Here is an 18,417-nt window from a genome sequence, read left to right as displayed (position 1 = left end):
CTAAAGGGCGGAGGAGTTTCTTTTTGAAGTAACAAAAATCCTCAAAAATTGTGATAATTGTGTGTATCTGCAAATATACTGAAACCATTAAAATGTACACTTAATGGATGCCTTCTAAAGTATGTGCATTATATCTCCATAAAGCTGTTCAAATAAATCAGTGCATGAAGTATTTTGCAATGTAAAAGAGTTTTGCAGTTCAATCTCTTGGGAAGCTATCACACCCTATGAGGATAGCTGAGCCCAACAGAAAGGAGGACTTTCTCCTCTTGCCTCAAGATCTAAGATCTTGCCTCAACATATAAGACTCTCCAGGTTAAACACATCCATCACCTCACTTAGTCACCTTTATTTTTGTTTGCATGGTGAGTATGCTTAAGATCCACTCTCTCAGCAAATATCAATTATACAATACAGTGTAAGTATCAGAATCATCATGTTTTAATCTTTAGATGCAATTTTATTAGTCAGTTATATTTCAATAAAGATGGGGGCAGGAAGAGTTTCTAGGTGCATTCCAATTTTAAGTACAATTTATAGTTTTTCTTCTGTCAGTGGAAATAGGAATACAATTGCCTTATATATATATTATAGCTGTTGACATTTCAAGGTTTTCTAGGCACACAGGGAACACGGATCTAAAATAAATTTTTTTCCAGTGTAAAATGTACACCTGAGAAGTTAATGCACACACTTCACAGCCTGTGGTTTGACTGAGATTTGTCCTGGCACCCAGCTGACTGATTCAGACCTCCTACCAGAGCCAAGTGCGCTGGGATTAGGTACCTTAAGTACTTAATGAGTGGGGATGGGGCAGGGATGGGTGGAAGGTTCAGCGCTGTCAAGGACCAAAGATGAAAATGGAGCCGGCCCTTTACTACAGACAGTGAGTTCACATTTAAGTGTCTGCGTTTCTTAACAAGAAGCACAGCTCCACGAATGGCCATACAGCCTTACACCAAGCCCTTGAGCCCTGGTGGACATAAAACCTTGTTCCAGGCAGGGCAGGCCGGAGCCATCCTCTTATCTGTACTTGCTCCGTCTTGAAACTGAATCAGGAATTCCAGTGCACGAGGAGCTGCGGAAGACAGCAGAGGCAATCCCGGGGAAGGAAAAATTTCTGTCACAAACCAGAAGTGCCAGGCGGGGACAGGTCCCATCCCAACCACGGAAAGCGGTTCCGCTGACTCAGGCTTCCTCCCACAGGCTGTCACTCAGGCATGAGGGGGTGTGGCACTGGGACCTGTCCAACCAGGAGGCCGGTGAGGCAGGTGGGCGGGGCGACGCGGCGCACCGGCGTGGACGTCGGTTCTTCCCACCGCGTAGGGCTGGCGGCTTACCTACCCTTCAGGGTGTTTGGTAGCGCTTCCGTCTCCTGCTCTGACCTGCTCTGGTGGTTGGAGTCGAGGGAAGGACGCAGGAAGACCTAGGAAATCTCGCAATGGTGAGTGTGCTGCCCCGGGGAGCGGAGACGGGGCGGAGGGACTGGTCGGAAGCGCCCGGAACCGGCCTCTTCGCGGTCAACTCCGGAGTCTGCGGACCCGAATCCACCGGGAGCGCCCCGCGGACCTCAGTCCCCTCCGATTCGCAGCATGGGGGCTGAGCCGGCAGCCGGGACCCGGTCCATGCGGGTGGCGTCTTCAGCCCGACCCCGGAGCCTCTCTGGGCAACTCTGCACCCGCAGCCCCGTGTCTCTTCCAGATTGTGCGTTGACCACGGGGAGGGTCATTAAGGGACCATTCTGTTTCCTATAGTAGAGGGACCAACTATAATGTCCCTTGTCCTTTTAGTTTGAAAGGAGGTTTTCATTTTTTATGGATTACAAGTTTATATCCATTACTGTTTAAAGGATCAGATCTTGCAGTAGTTTCCTTTGTAGAAAAGTGTAAATTCCTGAGGGAGGAAAGTATCTCAGGACTCCCTGCCCGCATATCCTCCTCCACTCTTCCGCTGTTAACTCCAGCCACCCTCAGATAACTAGTTTTGATTACTACCTCATCATCCTTTTAGTGTTTCTTTATACACAAACAATCCCGTGCGAATGCCTGTTTTTCTTACAGTTTTTGTTCTTGGAATGATTACTTGGGATCCACATATTTGATGTTTGACTACTGAAAGTTAAGCCTCACCCCTCCCTTTTCCCCTAGTGCTTCTTACCTGGACGGGCTGATAAGAAAGCCTGGAGGCTCCTGCCCTGTGAGTTGCTGTTTGCTGGGGTCTCCTCCTGTGCCCTGTGCTGCCCTGTATTGCATTGTTGACCCCACCAAGCCTGGGTTGTATACACTGAGAACTCCGAGTTGGCAGTTTCTGTTAATCCTTTTGTACTTCGGGAGCAGGGATATGAGAATGGGGCCCTCCTTCCAGTGGTCCTGGGTTGATGTCTCAGCTGGAACCTATCTGTGTTTAGAGTGAAGGTGTAACTGAAGCTGGGTTTGCGCAGACATTAGTGCTGAGGGGAGGAGTGGGAGAGTAGGAGGAGGATTACACCCTGTGAATGAGGTGAGTCCAAAAGACAGTCACTACTTAAAGGGTCGTTATTTCAGAGAAAGTGAAAGAGAAGAGACAGGGAAAGGCAGCCAGTAGGTGATGAGATTCCAGAAGGCTCACCAAAACTTTTAAAATAACTTTTAAGAGGCTGTTGCCCCTTCATCTATTACAACAAGGATCCTTACCCTCTGGGTTATGATGGACAACACCCACTGTCTCAGTTTGGCACAGCAAAGAGATTAGTTCAAACCCAACATAAGTGGGTTCCTTAAATTCTATAAAGCGATCAGTGTCATGAGGAGGCCTCTAACCCTGCTGGCAGTGATGGGAGGCTCTCTGGAGGAGGGCCTTAAGTTGTCCATAGGCTTTCTGATGCAAGGCACTGCCTAGGTCCCATCTTAATACGCCATTAAAGCTGTAATTGTCTCCATGTACTGGGATCTCTTAAAAATAGAGGGCTCCACTGAGGTGCCTGTTATGGCTTTGGTACTGGAAAGAGCACCCCAGTCAGCTCAGACTGAGTACTCACACCTACTTGTTATATGATGGAGCTAAACCTTGGCCCTCTGGCTTATGCCTCCCGGTGGAGAGATGACATTTCTTTCTACAGTCCTTTGAAACACGCTGTGGTGGTCGAGGAGCCATTGTCTCCAACACCTTGTTTCCCTGGGTAGTTGCTTGGGATTAACTGAATGCACAGGTCTGGGGAAGTGCATAGACTGAGGATGACAGTACACCCTGAGGTATTGTCAGGGTGTATTGGAACTCAGTGGAGAGTTGCTGCCCTTCATCCCTCAATTGGGACAGCCTTGGTAGATAAGCACACCCATGGTTCACCACACCTAGGGAAAAATCAGGAAGTCCTCAGGGGTGAGCTGTACAGATCTGTCTTCTTCTTCTTCTTCTTTTGGTGTAGACTCAAGCGTTTTTAGATCAGTTTTAGGTTTAGAGAAGAATTGAACAGAGATTATAGAGAGATCTCACATAACCCTTCTCCATCCGTACAGTATTCATTGCTTTTTAAATCTTGTAGGACTGCTACATTTGTTAGAATTGCTGAACCAATACTGATGCATTAAAAGTGCACAGGTTGTATTAGTGTGGGCCTTTTGTATTGTGTTATGTAATGTATGGATTTGGCAAATATAGAATGTGTCCATCATTTATGCACATGTAGTGTAATTTTACTTACGTAAAAATACTCTGTGCTCAACCTGTTGATTCATCTCTTTCTCAGACCCTCAAATCCTTTAAAACCAAAGCCAAAAATCTTCACAGCCAAAGATCTTTTTACGGTCTCATGCTTTTGTTTTTTCCAGAACCTCATATACTTGGCACCATACGGTATATGACCTTGTTTGATTGGCTTCTTTCACTTAGCAATATACTTTTAAGCTTCCTCCATGTGTTTTCAGGGCTTGATACCTCATTTCTTTTTATCACCAAAGAGTATTTCATTGCACTGATCATTTATTTATTAGACTCTTGAAGTATATCTTGCTTAACTCTAACTCTTGCCAATTATGAATAAAGCCTCTACAGATTTTTGTGTACAGGTTTTCTGTGAACATAAGATTTGAATTCATTTGGACAAATAGCAAGGAGTGTAATTGCTGAATCTTACTATACATAATAAGAGTATATTTTTTGAAAGAAAGCTCCTGTCTTTCATTGTTAGGGTACCAATTTCCTTTCACCTCAGCAATGAATGAGGATTATCTTCCCATCTTCACCAATATTTGCCGTTCTGAGTATTTTGAATTATAGCCATTTATAAGTGTGTCGTGATACCTCGTTGTTGTTTACTCAATTTCCCATTGACATTTGATGTGGAGTATGTTTTCATGTAGCATATTTCTTTTTGGTGTGTCTTCTTTGGGGAGCTGTTTGTTCAGATCTTTTACCCATTTTTAATTAGGTTGTTTTTCTTCTTACTGTTGAGCTTTAAGAGTTCTTTGCATCTGTTGGATACCAGTCATTTATCAGATAAATGTTTTGCAAAGATTTTCTCCTACTCTCTGACTTGTCTTTTCGTTTTCTTAACACTTTTCTTTCTCAGAGCAGGAATGTTTTCATTTCAGTGAAGTGAAATTATACTTCTTTCTTTTACAGACCTTGCATTTGGTGTTATATTTCAAAATTCATCACTAAGCCCAGAGTCACCTACATTTCCTTCTGTATTATTTTCTAGGAGTTTATTACTTTTGCATTTCACATTGAGATCTATGATGTGTTTTGAGTTATTTTTTGTGAAATGTGTAAGGCCTGTGTCTGCATTCATTGTTGTGTGTCTGTGTGTGTGCATGTGTTTTATGTGGATATCCGTTATTTCCAGTGCTATTTGTTTAAGAGGTTCCCTTTTCATTTGGATTTCCTTGCCATCTTTCTCCAAGTTCAGTTGAATACATTTGTGTGGGTCTATAGGAAAGCAACTGATTAACCCTCAATCTCAGTCTCTTATTGATTTCAGGAGCTATCTCTTTCATTGTGGATTCTTTCAGTTGTTTCACAGGGATAATCATGTTATACAAACAAATGTTATAGATTTAGCTACAGGATTCATGAAGATGTTCATTCTCAGGAAGTGAAAGTTCCCTCTGTTAGTAGTTTGTTTTCATAAATGGATGTTGGATTTTATCAAATTCTTTTTCATTTTCATTTTGCCCTTTGTTCCTTTCTGATATTTGTACTTTTTGTCTTCCCTCTTTTCTTAGTTATCTTGACTAGATATTTATTAATGTTATTAATCTTGATAAAGAACTAGAGTTAGGGACTTCCCTGGTGGTCCAGTGGTTAAGGCTTCTTGCTCCCAATGCAGGGGGCCTGGGTTCCATCCCTGGTCAGGGAACTAGATCCCACATGCATGCTGCAGCTAAGAGTCCGCATGCTGCAATGAAGATCCCACGAACTGCAACTAAGACCCGGTGCAGCCAAATAAATAAATAAATATTAAAAAAAAAAAAAAGAATCAAGAGTTAAAAATTTTTTTTCTCCATCGATATCCCACAGTTACCTTACTTTTTTTCTAATTTTTATTATTTCTTTTATTCTGTTTACTTTGTGTTTCATATGCTCTTCTTTTTATCGTTTCCTAAGGTACATGCTTTTACGTTATTGTTTACACATCTTGGTGTTTTTCCAGTGTATTTGTTTTATGGCATAAATTTCCCTCTAGGCACTGATTCTGCTGCATCCCACATCCTTTGACACATTATGTTTTCATTTCATTTAGTTCAAAATAAATTTTATATTTCTTGAGACTTCTTTGACCTTCTGTATTATTTTGAAGGGTGTTGTTGAATCTCCAGGTATTGAGAGGTTTTCCAACTCTTGCTGTTATTGATATCTAGGTTAATTGCCTTTGAGGTCTAAGAGCATAGTTTGTATGGTTTTTCTTCTTTCAGATTTGTTAAGGTATGTTACATATCCCAGAATGTGTTCTGTCTTAGTGAATGTTCCATGTAAAGTTGAGAAGAATGTGTATTCTGCCCTTGTTGCATAAAGCATTCCATAGGTTACAGTTAAGTTGAGTTGTTTCATAGTGCTTGTTCAGCTCAACTCTGTCCTGCCTGATTTTCTGCCTGCTGAAATTTATAGCTTGTGATAAGGGGGTGTTCATGTACAATTATAATAATGGATTCATGTATTCCTCCCTGCCTTCTTCACGTCTTTCCTTAAGTACTTTGCCCCTTTGTTGCTATGTATGTACACATGAAGGATTGTTATACCTTCTTGGAGAATGGACCTTTTTGTCCATATGTAAAGCCCCTTTTTATCGCTGAGTTTTCCTTGGGCTGAAATCTGCATTATCTGAAATTCATATACCAATGCCAGCTTTTTTTTGATTAGTTTTGGCATAGTGCATTTTTCTCTATCCCTTTACCTTTCATCTACCTGTGTCTTCATATTTATAATGGGTTTTTTGTAGACAACATATAATTAGTTTTTAAAATCTGATATTACTGTATTTGTCTTTCACTTGTATTGAGACCATTGATGATTGAAATGGTGATTAATCAGTTGGATTAATATCTACCACACATTCTTCTGTTTCTATTTGTTGCCCTTGTGCTTTCTTTTGTTTGCCTTCCCCCTTTTTTCTACCTTCTCTGGCTTTAACTGAGCATTTTACCTGATTCTTCATTTTAATCCTCTCTTAGCCTATCAGTTACACATTTAAAAAAATTTTTTTTGGTGGTTGCCCTTGAGTTTTTAGTATATATTTAGAATTAGCCTACGTCTTCTGTCAAGTAACACTATACCTCTTCATTGGTTGTACAGGTATCTAATACCACACTATTCTCAATTCCCTCCTGTCTTACCTTACTTATCCACAAGGTTTTCATTACCAGTGTCATTGTTGCTAATATTATTTTACACAAAGTCTTATCTGTTATATATGATAATATTAAAGATGTTTATTTATTCCTCTCCTAATCCACCTTCATCATTTGTATTCTTTCTTATGAATTTTGAACACTTGTTTCAAAGTAGATGTAGTAATGACAAATTCCCTCAATTTTTGTCTCAGAAAGTCCTCAGTTCTTCCTTGTTTTTTAAGGATAATTGTCCTTGATGTAGTATTCTTAGGGTGGTTTTAATTTCAGAACTTTAAGCATTTCAACCCACTCTGTTTTTGCTTGTTTGTTTTCTGAAAAGATGTCCAGTTTAATTCTAATTTCTCTATACCTGAGGTCTGTTTCCCCCTCTGGCTTCTTAAAATATATTATTTTTGCATTTGATTTTTCTCTAGTTAGAGTATGATATACTTTAGTCTTCTTTTTAGGTGTTTTCGTGTTTAGTGTTCACTGAGATTCATGGATCTACAGTTGTTGTCTATCATTAATTTTAGAAAAATCTCAGTGATTGTTACTTACATCTTCTGTTTCTTTCTGTCTCTCTTTTCCTTCAGTTATTTTCATTATGTGTGTTTTTAATCGTCTGTTAGAAAAAGTTATGCTAGGGTTTATGGATAGTGTGTTCTATCTGTTTTGTTCCTTTTGTCTTTGCATTACACTATGGTGAAACATTTTTTTTCAGTACAGGCCTTAAGAACAGAATATTTGTGGCATATTTCAAAACGTCTTTATTTTCTCTTTCTCAGTTCCAGAGACACCAGTTTGCCTTTTGAAGTCATTGGTCTCATGGCTCTAGGAAGACTTTCAGATGTTTTCATTCTCTTCTATTAAGATTGAAAATCACAACTTTTAGGTTCAAAAATTCCAGAGTGTAAGTTGGCCAGGCAGCAGCTAGCGTGGCTGCTCAGGAAACATTAGGTCCTGCAATTGCAGAATGGAGACCGTATGTTGTTTTGGAGGAAACCACTGATGAAACCTTTACATATTTTATAATCGTGGACAAATTCACCATCAACCCATATGAACTTAAGTGAACTCGCTAGCAATCTGTAGCTCTTAACCTGTTCCTCAAGGGAACAGGGTTTGATCAGAAAGAGCTGTTCTGGCTATTATCTCTGTATGTGTTCTACAGTTTGGCTGGAACAATCCCTGAGGCACATGAGTGGAGGGATTTTGTGGTCTAAGTTGTTATTCCTTTTTCCTCGGGTCTGAGCTCTAAGTTTAGAATAACCTTCTAACTGCATGAAATTACACATAGAGAGAAGGGAAGAACACAGTCTGTGATCATTATTGCACAACTTAAAAGCAGTGCTTCCCCACAAGAAGATTTACATTCAGTCAGGTGCATCTAATTACTTCCAAAGGCCTGGAGGACTTCGGAACAGTGGGGCCAGCTGGGCTTTGGTAAAAGTTTTATTTCTACAGTTCCCCTGGACTCTCATGTTTGGTGATAGGACTAGGATGAAAAGCTTCCAGTTCTCCTCAGGAGACTCATTCATTGAAAACTCATGCAGATTTGACCCTCTACCTCATGGAGTGCTATAAATGGTGGATAATAAGGGAGAAGATGAAAGAATTTTCTCACACAAAATCAATGTTTTTAAAATGATATTTGTTTCACTTGTATAGCATTTCTGTCGTTTCCCAGCAATCTCTGGGCTCTACCATTAATGAGGTATAAGTTATCACGTGATCACAGAAATAATGTGTAAATAATTTCCATGTGTTCATGATGCCGTTAAATTTACGAGGAAGCATGGAGAGAATAAGTTTCTCATGATCAAGTCATAGAATAACTCTTTGGAAACAACAGATTCATAAGTAACCTTACTGTAAATGGAGTATAGATGTCTAGTGCTGTCAGTCTCATGCATCTTACTGTACACATATTTTGGGTGTTTTAGGACTCATTGGCTATTGAGGATGTGGTTGTGAACTTCACCCTGGAGGAGTGGGCTTTGCTGGATCCTTCACAGAAGAAACTCTACAGAGATGTGATGCAGGAAATCTTCTGGAACCTGGCCTCAGTAGGTAAGGATGGTGACGTTCTTTCACCTAGTCAATTAAAGAACAAATGCTTTGTGCTACTTGACATTGTTCTAAGATGTGGAATTGGGGAAGGGAGGATGTTGGGATATCAACTGGGCTTGGTCACCCTAAACAATGGACATAGAATCAAATAATTCTTATTAATTTCTAATATTTTGGAATAATTTTTTGGGTCTGCATTTTAGGAAAAACACGGGAAGATCATGACATTGGAGATCAGTACAAAAACCAGGGGGGAAACCTAAGGTATGTCACACTCACAATACAAAGCATTGTCTCAAGTGAGAATCCTGGTAAATTATGAAATTTTAAAAACCAGCAAACAAAACAAATAGCCCCTTCTTCAAATTTAGTTTTTCGTAGAAAATTTCTACCAAAAACATTTTCTTAAATGTGACATAAATGTTAGGTGTTTGCAAAATAGTTCACTTGCAAATATTATTAATAAACCCTATATTTGAATATCACTTTTAATAGTAGGAAAGGTGAAGTCCCATTGCAGTACATTCAGTATATTCAATTTCTAACAGTTCACACAAGGTGGAAAACCTATACTATTCCTATAAATCATAATAAATACAAGAAATATAAGATCAATAAAGAAATCATTAGAAATGTGCTTTTCAGTTTTCACAGAAGTCCTATGGTAGAGAGACTCTCTGAACGTAAAGACAGTAGTTCCTGTGGAGAACACTTCAGCCTTATTCCATCTCTCAATCTGAAGAAGAAAACTACTGGATTAAAACCATGTGAATGCAGTGCATGTGGAAAAGTCTTCATGGATCGTTCATCCCTTACTAGACACATGAAATATCACATTGAACATGAACCGGGAAAGTTTCAAAAATATGGTGACAAGCTATATAAATGTAAGCACTGTGGTAAAGCCTTTAATCATTTCACTTCCTTCCTAATGCACAAAAGAAGTCACACTGGAGAGAAACCGTATGAATGTAAAATATGTTCTAAAGCATTGAGTACTCTCAGTTGTCTTCGAAAACATGAAAGAACTCATACTGGAGAAAAACCCTATAAGTGTAAGGCATGTGGGAAAGCCTTCACATGGCTCATAACCTTTCAAAAACACATGATAACACACAGTGGAGATGGACCTTATAAATGTAAAGAATGTGAGAAGGTATTCATTAATCCCAGTTCTCTTAAAATACATGAAAGGAGTCACACTGGAGAGAAACCCTATCAATGTAAACAATGTGGCAAAGCCTTCAGTTATTACTGTTCCTTACGAGTACATGGAAGAACTCACACTGGAGAGAAACCCTATGAATGTAAACAGTGTGGAAAAGCCTTTAGTTGTCATGAAAGCATTCAAACACATGAAAGAATTTACACAGGAGAGAAACCCTATCAATGTAAACACTGTGAGAAAGCCTACAGATACCACAGTTCTCTTCGAACCCATGAAAGGAGTCACACTGGAGAGAAACCTTACCAGTGTAAACAGTGTGGAAAAGCCTTTCGATGTAAACAAACCTTTCGAGCACATGAAAGGAGTCACAGAGGAGAGAAACCCTATGAATGTAAGCAGTGTGGTAAAGGCTTCAGTTATTTCAGTTCCTTCCAAATGCACAAATGGCATCACACTGGAGGGAAACCGTATGTGTGTAAAACATGTTCTAAAGCATTGAGTAGTGCCACATCTCTTCGAAATCATGAAAGAACCCACACTGGTGAAAAGCCCTATGAGTGTAAGGAATGTGGGAAAGCCTTCACCTGGCACAAAACCTTCCAATATCACATGATAACACATACTAGAGATGGACCTTATAAATGTGAAGAATGTGAGAAAGTATTCCTTAATCTTAGTTCTCTAAAAATACATGAAAAGAGTCACACTGGGGAGAAACCCTATCAATGTAAGCAATGTGGTAAAAGTTTTAGTTCTCAAAAAGGTTTCCAAATGCATGAAAGAACCCATACTGGAGAAAAACCCTATGAGTGTAAAATATGTGGGAAAACCTATACATGGTACAAAACCTTCCAATATCACATGATAACACACACTAGAGATGGACCTTATAAATGTAAAGAATGTGAGAAAGTGTTCATTAATCCCAGTTCTCTTAAAATCCATGAATGGAGTCACACTGGAGAGAAACCCTATCAACGTAAACAATGTGGTTTAAGTTTTAGTTCTCAAAAAGGTTTACAAAATCATGAAAGAAATCACACTGGAGAAAAACCCTATGAATTTAAGCAATATGCGAAAGCATTGTTTGTTACCAGTTCTTCTCAAAGACATGAAAGGACTCACACTAGAGAGAAACCGTATGTGTGTAAAACATGTTCTAAAGCATTTAGTACTCACAGTTCTCTTCAAAATCATGAAAGAACCCACACTGGAGAAAACCCCTATGAATGTAAAATATGTGGGAAAACGTTCAGTTCCACCTATGTTCAAGTGCATGAAAGAAGTCACACTGGAGAGAAACCCTATCAATGTCAGGAATGTGGGAAAGCCTACATTTCTCTGTCAAGCATTCGACGGCATATGAGACTGCACACTGGAGAGAAACCATATAAATGTGAAGAATGTGGGAAAGCCTTCTTTTATCACAGTAATTTACGAAGGCATGAAAAGGTTCACTAGATAAAACCTCTTGTTTGTAAACAGCTTGGGAAACACTTCAATTGGCCCACATCCTTAGACGTGAAAACTCCTATGAAGAAGTGACATGAGATAACTTGATGGAAAGTAATCCATGCCTAATGTTCCAGAAAACCTTCAGTATGAAAGACTTGTTTTAAAAGTTTTTAAATATGCTGTGTTTAGCAAGGATCTTTCTTAAAGTGTATCCTTGGACACAGGATTTCTACTAATTTCAAAAATAATATTAATGTGTGTTCTGTAAGTTGTCTTTCAACAATAGTACATAAGGTTTAAAGGTAGTGATTTTAAGTTTAATCAAATGATTTTTTTCTCTTTCCGTTTTGAAGTCTGTTGGATCCATGGGTGAATTAAAATGTATTTCTAATATGTAGGTAGGCTTAAATTTTTATAATATTCTATTCATTCTCTGTTAAAGGGTCATTGAAAATGGCAGTTTGGTATTTTCCTACTGGCCTTGGGTGGCAGTTCCCGTATACCCCTAATCTATTATATATATTGCACCTTTTTTACTGAGAAAGATCCTTTTTGGGGGGTGATGGGTATAGGAGCCTTTTTCAGTTTTCCATTCTATTAAACACTTGGAATAAATTTTTATTTACGGAAAGGTTGTCAAAGAGTATACTTTTACATAAATTATGATTTTCCTCTTTGCTTTTTGTCTTTCCTTCTGACTGGTAGTTGGTGAATAGAATTTGAATTAAGAAGAGAGACTTATGGGACTTACCTGGTGGTCCAGTGGTTAAGACTCCATGCTCCCAATGCAGAGGGCCCAGGTTCAATCCCTGGTCAGGGAACTAGGTCCCGTGTGCCGCAACTAAGACCTGGCACAGCCAAATGAATAAATAAGTACTGAAAAAAAAAAGGGAGTGGGGCTTCCCTGGTGGCGCAGTGGTTGAGAATCCGCCTGCCAATGCAAGGGACATGGGTTTGATCCCTGGTCTGGGAAGATCCCACATGCTGTGGAGCAACTAAGCTTGTGTGCCACAACTACTGAACCTGCGCTCTAGAGCCCACGAGCCACAACTACTGGGCCCATGTGCTGCAACTACTGAAGCCCGCACACCTAGAGCCCGTGCTCTGCAACAAGAGAAGCCACCGCAATGAGAAGCCCGCGCACCGCAACGAAGAGTAGCCCCCGCTCTCCGCAACTAGAGAAAGCCCTCACGCAGCAACGAAGACCCAACCCAGCCAAAAATAAACAAATAAAAATAAAATTAAATTAAAAAAAAAAAAGAAGAGAGACTTGTGATAGGACAAAAAATCTATAGAGTTGGAGATACATTGCCTGTGAGTAATGTTAGGAGCTAGATTTACCAGAATTCATCTCCTTTGTGACTCTGTGTTAGAAGTCATCAGTTGCATTACCTGAGTTGGATTGAAAGGCAGATGCAAAGAGGGTATTCTTCAGATTTTGGAGCCACCACACTGGGAAAGAGACAGATGAATAGGAGGTTTGAGGACAATGTCTTGCAGCTTATTTCCCAGATTCTGTGCCCCTGTAGTTAAGAGTATCCCCAACACCACCAACAAATATTTGATTTCCATTTTCTTAGAAGTCTAGTTTTCCCCTGATGTCTTCACAAGTTCCACATCAAAATCCATCAGAGTTTGAATTTTTCTGTAAGGCCTTTTATGTCCACTTGGAAAGTAATTCATGTTTCATCGTTGGGAGCATTGTCTTATTACCATCTTCTGTAGATTATATCTTTATAATGTCTAATTTGTATAGGAAACACCTTATGCCATTAATAGTGCTAGTGAGTATGTTTTCCTGATTCACCATGACATTCAGAAGTGTGCAGCTAAAGAGATCAACATGGGGGTTTGTTTCTCTGCTGCATTGGGTAGTGTCTGCCTTGACCCATTGTTTCCATGTGAGAATAAGCTCCTTCCTCATATCAGGAATACTGTGGTTCTGAAACCTAATGGTGTATCCCAAGTGGGATCTACCTGGGGACATCCTCGTTCGTGTAAATCACATCATTTCCTCCCATCACCATCTGTAGACTATTTCCAGCTCTCAAGCCTACTCTGTGCCTGCTTACATGGAAACATCTTTAGAAATTCATGCATATCCCACTCTGGAAAATTTCCTGAGGCAACATCAGTGACTGTGAGTTGAGAGGGCAATAGAAACAGTTGGCAGAACCTATGTTATGGGCACATTCCATCGGCCACAGTAATCCCGGCTGTCTCTTATTTGTAAAATATGTTTGTCTGCTTGTTCACACAGTACTTCAATTTTTACTGAGTTTGAATGGGGAATCATACGCTCTGGAATTTGTCTGAGTAACAGTTACTCCATTATTGTCTCCCTCCCCACACCCATTTACCATAAAGGCTTTAGCAGCCTCTGTTTATGCATCCAGGTGTCTCTAAACCACCCATGGTGGACACAAGTTATCCAAGGCATTCTTGTACCAGAAACTAGTCTCCTCAGCTGTTACTGCACACAATTAGAACAGCTCTGCTGGCAGCTGACAGAGTTGTTCTGTAAATGGAGGCCCTCCCATGGCCAGAGTTGAGCCTCCACAGCCAATTTCCCATTTTGCCTTGGGTCATGAATGTAGGACCGCTCAGTTTTGCTAACCAGAGTCTTCCTCGTTAAAAAGGCATTGGTACTTGCAGCATAAAGCAAAAATTGGCCCCTCTGTCACATCCCACTTGCTGAAGGAACTGTGTTCCCCCCAAGTTAATGTCTTTTGTTCTGGAGTAGGTCACTTCTTTCTGGACACATGGCCACTTGAGGAGTCACTTGGGATCCCAGGAGAGACCAGGGAGTCCACATACTTTATATACAGGGTGCTGCCACCACACCTGATGGGGTCCACTGCAGAGATGCTGTGTTCTGTCCCTAAATCAAACAGGCCATCTGGGATGAGAAATTGGACCCAAGCATTAGATGGATTAGTCAAACTCCAGGCAATCGTGCTAGCAATAGAGAATTCCCCAGCCAAGAATGGAACTCATCTGTACGTTGTTACAGATCCTTTGGCCACTGCCAATGATCTAGGTGCCTCAACCACCAATCACAGCTCCTTATCCAAGGGTGCCCCCTTTGGCATTAAGAAGTCTGAGAGTAACGCCTCACAATATCCAAGTCCAAATCAATGCCAGTCCTTACTCTGTGCATATATTAAACCTCAGTCTGCAGAGGCTCAGTGTTCAGAGTGATAAATTGACTTCTGGGCACACTCTCACCTGGGATCTGATGGTATTAACCTTGGTCCTGTGAGCCCCCACAATCCGTAACCACTTAGAGACCTCTAACCTCAATGTTAGGCAATATTCATGGGACATCCGTTCTCTGCCATGGCTGCCTTAGTGACTGACCGAGGCATCTGATGTGAACAAACACACCATTGGTAATAAACTCAATAGACATAGTTTCCTGACCAAGGAAGGGGTCCCTACAGCTGATGGCAAACAGACTTTGTAGGGCCCTTCACCCCCTCTACTGGCTACTTGCTATGCTCTAACCTTGGTAGATACTTATATACAAAAATTACTTATACTATCACACATAACCCTTCTGAAACCAAAATGCAATCACTCACCGACACACGGTAGAAATTATTGATATCCACTCAATTCTGAAATACCAGGCTGTTGAAAAAGGCATTCAGTGGCAGTCTCAGGACCCCAGTCTACAACCCTCATAGGATGTCCTAATGGCTTACTTAAAGCTTGCTTTCTTCTATACATAGGTCTTCCTGCTGTTCAGGGCATTATTCAGATTTAATCCTCAGCCTTTGGGGCCAGTTACTTTGTTCTGGTCATCAGGCTTACTGTTATCTTACGAGTAGAGCCTTTCTATACTAGGCATTTTATCAGTGACATTTCTGGCCACTCCTACAGGTCTTTGGTTTATTGTCATAGTACATCCTGGCCACCACATGTATATCCCACTCCCAGTTCTTCCTCCTAACATCATCCATAGACTGGGTAACCTACATGTCAGTATTTCATTTTGGGCACCCTCCTTCAAACCCCTCTGGCCCATCCAACACAAATGTGCTCTTTTCCTACAGTTTACAATCACAGACTCATCGTCGTTGGAGCCCCTGGCACTGACCTGGGCACACATGATATCATTCAACAAACATATCATTAATGCCAATCAAGAAATGTCAAAAAACTTTCAAAATGCATGTAGTAGTCAGCTAATGCCTCAGGTGTTTTCCATGAAGGACAACTCTCTAGCGGACATGGTAGCTGATGACCACTTGGCTTTGCACTATTTATGAGCCAGGGAGGGAGAGTTCTGTTCCCCTAGGAGGGCTGCTTGCTGCATGTGGGTGGAATACACTGGCAAGGTGCCACCAGTAACACAAATGAGACAGCAAATTAAAATAAACAACAACAACGTTATTGAAATATTTGAACAGAATTCCAGAACCATACTGACACACTTTCCTGGATCCCTTAAAATACCCGTGGATGACAGGATTCCAATGTTGTTTCGAAGCTTCATCATCTTATTTATGTGTTGCTTGTGTCACGTGGCTTTTCAATTAATATTCAAAGTCATTTAAATGAGATGTGGCATTATTACGTCTATAAACCTCAGGAGTGAACTTTAATAAAGAACTGAACTCATTTTTGATATTTCACTCTTAAGGCTTTGGGTACCTGCTCACCTGTCTGGCCTACAATGGATAACTAAGTTAGGAAGGGTGACACATGCTCCTTTTCTTTTTGTGTCAGCAGGTAGAAGGGTCAAACCTTGAAAACCTGCAGCCTCCACTTGTACACACATTAAAGTGCCAAGCCATTCTTTGCACAAGCCTTCTGAACCAGCTACCTTTGCCCTACTCTTGTTAGAAAGTACCTTTGAGTAATAAATATCTTTCTACTGATGCACATGACAACATTAGTGTTGACATCTGATCCTGTTTTAGGTATGGGGTTGATCCTGCCCTCAAAAGGGCAATGATAAAATGGAAGGTAACTCATGGAAATTGTCTTCAGGGTGACAAACATTCAGGATAGGGAATTTTCAGAAGTGAGGAAAGAAATTCAAATACAGAGATCCAAGCATGATCACAGAATAAAAACTTTGAAACCACCGACATGGTCACCAGCAGAGGAATGAATTAGTGAATTGGTGTAGTCTTAGAAGGGAAACATACAGAGCAACACAACTGAGTGGATGGTTCTGCTCTGATATGTAAAGAGCTCTGAGTGATCATTATGTTTACAACAAGACAAGAAGCTGAACAACCTGAAAAGCAACACCTGTTCTTAGAGTCATGAGAGAGTTGAGGTTACATGGCAAACAATTCTCCCCATATCAGAGACAGACAAATAGAATTGTCACCCGGAGGTGAAGCAACTGGAGCCAGCAACCTCTAGGAACACTTAAACTGGTAACTTGAATTTGCTGGAGACACAGATTGGACTAGCTTGAGATTTAAAACCTCTAGGGAGTCCAGTCTCAGGAAACTCCCCCAAATTTATCAATTTTTCTGCAAGAGCCCAACCAGGTTCTCATCATGACTGATGGAAAAACACTGCCTCATGCTTCATGCAGGAATCTGGGGAAACCATTCTAATATGTACACGAAGCATTCTGTTCCCTGTAACTCAGGCTCTCTCTTAAAGAAAACTAATTTGTCAAAACCTTATCTGAAATGGGACAGAGCATGCAGACAACTCCCTGACCCTTCAGGTTTTCTCTGTGACAAAAGAGAAAGAATGAATACTAAGAACCTGTTCTGAGGTTCATAGTCCAGGGATTCTGTCCTGCCAAAACATTACAGGCTTAAATACAAGAGAACATTCTTCCACACCAGTACCTTCTTACCATACCAACAGGGCTCGGTATAAAAAGAGTGGATTGGAACAGAGAGCTGGAAGACACAGACTACTTAAGATTGAGTTTCTAGGGATACCCAAACACAGCAGGAGAGACATACACAAGGACAGTTGTATATAGCATAAGAAATAGTAAAAGTGAACCTTATAGTTATAATCACCTATATTAAGAAAGACAGATACCAAATTAACGATCTAAATTTATACCTCAATGAACAAGAAAAAGAACAAGCTAAACCCAAAATATAAAGTGAGTACTCTTGGGCTTCCCTGGTGATGCAGTGGTTAAGAATCCACCTGCCAATGCAGGGGACATGGGTTTGATCCCTGGTCCAGGAAGATCCCACATGCCACAGAGCAACTAAGCCCGTGTGCCACAACTGCTGAGCCTGCACTCTAGAGCTCGCGAGCCGCAACTGCTGAGCCCACATGTCGCAACTACTGGAGCCCATGCGCCACAACTACTGAAGCCCACGCGCCTAGAGCCCATGCTCCACAACAAGAGAAGCCACCGCAATGAGAAGCCCGCGCACCGCAACGAAGAGTAGCCCCTGTTCACCACAACTAGAGAAAAGCCCGCGCACAGCAACAGAGACCCAACGCAGCCAAAAATAAATAAATAAATAAATTAAAAAAAATAAAGTGAGTACTCTTAAAACTACAAAACGTGGTGAAAAGAAGTGAAGACAAGTGTAAATAAATGGGAAAACATCCCAATTTCATGGTTCAGAAGAGTTAACATCGTTGAACTGGCACTACGCCACAAAATGATCTGAAGATTCAATGTAATAACTATCGTAATGCCAGCTATAATCTTTGTAAGAAATTGGCAAGTTGTTTATATATGGAATTGCAAGGGACCAGAATAGCCAAGCCACCCTTGAAAATGAAAAACAAAGTAGTAGGACTAACAAGTCTTGATTTCAAAAACTTTAAGCAAATGCACTCAAGGTAGTGTGGGGCTGACACAAGGATAGATATAGAGATGTATGTATAGATTGAGATTTGAGAAATAAACCCCTACAGGGACTTCTCTGGTGGTGCAGTGGTTAAGAATCCGCCTGCCAGTGCAGG

General features: G+C 40.6%; 1 protein-coding gene across 2 annotated transcripts in view; it reads left to right on the top strand.

Moving 5' to 3' along the window:
- Positions 1–1,320: 1,320 nt before the first annotated feature.
- The window catches only part of LOC118891825 (zinc finger protein 709-like), a 56,485-nt gene continuing 39,388 nt past the window's right edge, over positions 1,321–18,417 (top strand). Inside the window, exons 1-4 of one of the 2 annotated variants that reach the window (XM_036845580.1) lie at positions 1,321–1,444; positions 8,750–8,876; positions 9,080–9,140; positions 9,522–11,653. In XM_036845580.1, the coding sequence (XP_036701475.1) occupies positions 1,442–1,444; positions 8,750–8,876; positions 9,080–9,140; positions 9,522–11,505 (2,175 nt within the window). In that variant the 5' untranslated portion in view covers positions 1,321–1,441 and the 3' untranslated portion in view covers positions 11,506–11,653. Of the gene's footprint in view, positions 1,445–8,749; positions 8,877–9,079; positions 9,141–9,521; positions 11,654–18,417 lie in introns of those variants that run through there. The other variant, XM_036845579.1, reaches the window with a different exon arrangement.

This window comes from Balaenoptera musculus, chromosome 3, assembly GCF_009873245.2.
Source record: "Balaenoptera musculus isolate JJ_BM4_2016_0621 chromosome 3, mBalMus1.pri.v3, whole genome shotgun sequence".
Lineage (NCBI taxonomy): Eukaryota > Metazoa > Chordata > Mammalia > Artiodactyla > Balaenopteridae > Balaenoptera > Balaenoptera musculus.
The sequence above is the reverse complement of the archived record's forward strand: the minus strand, read 5'-3'. Positions and strand labels throughout refer to the sequence as shown.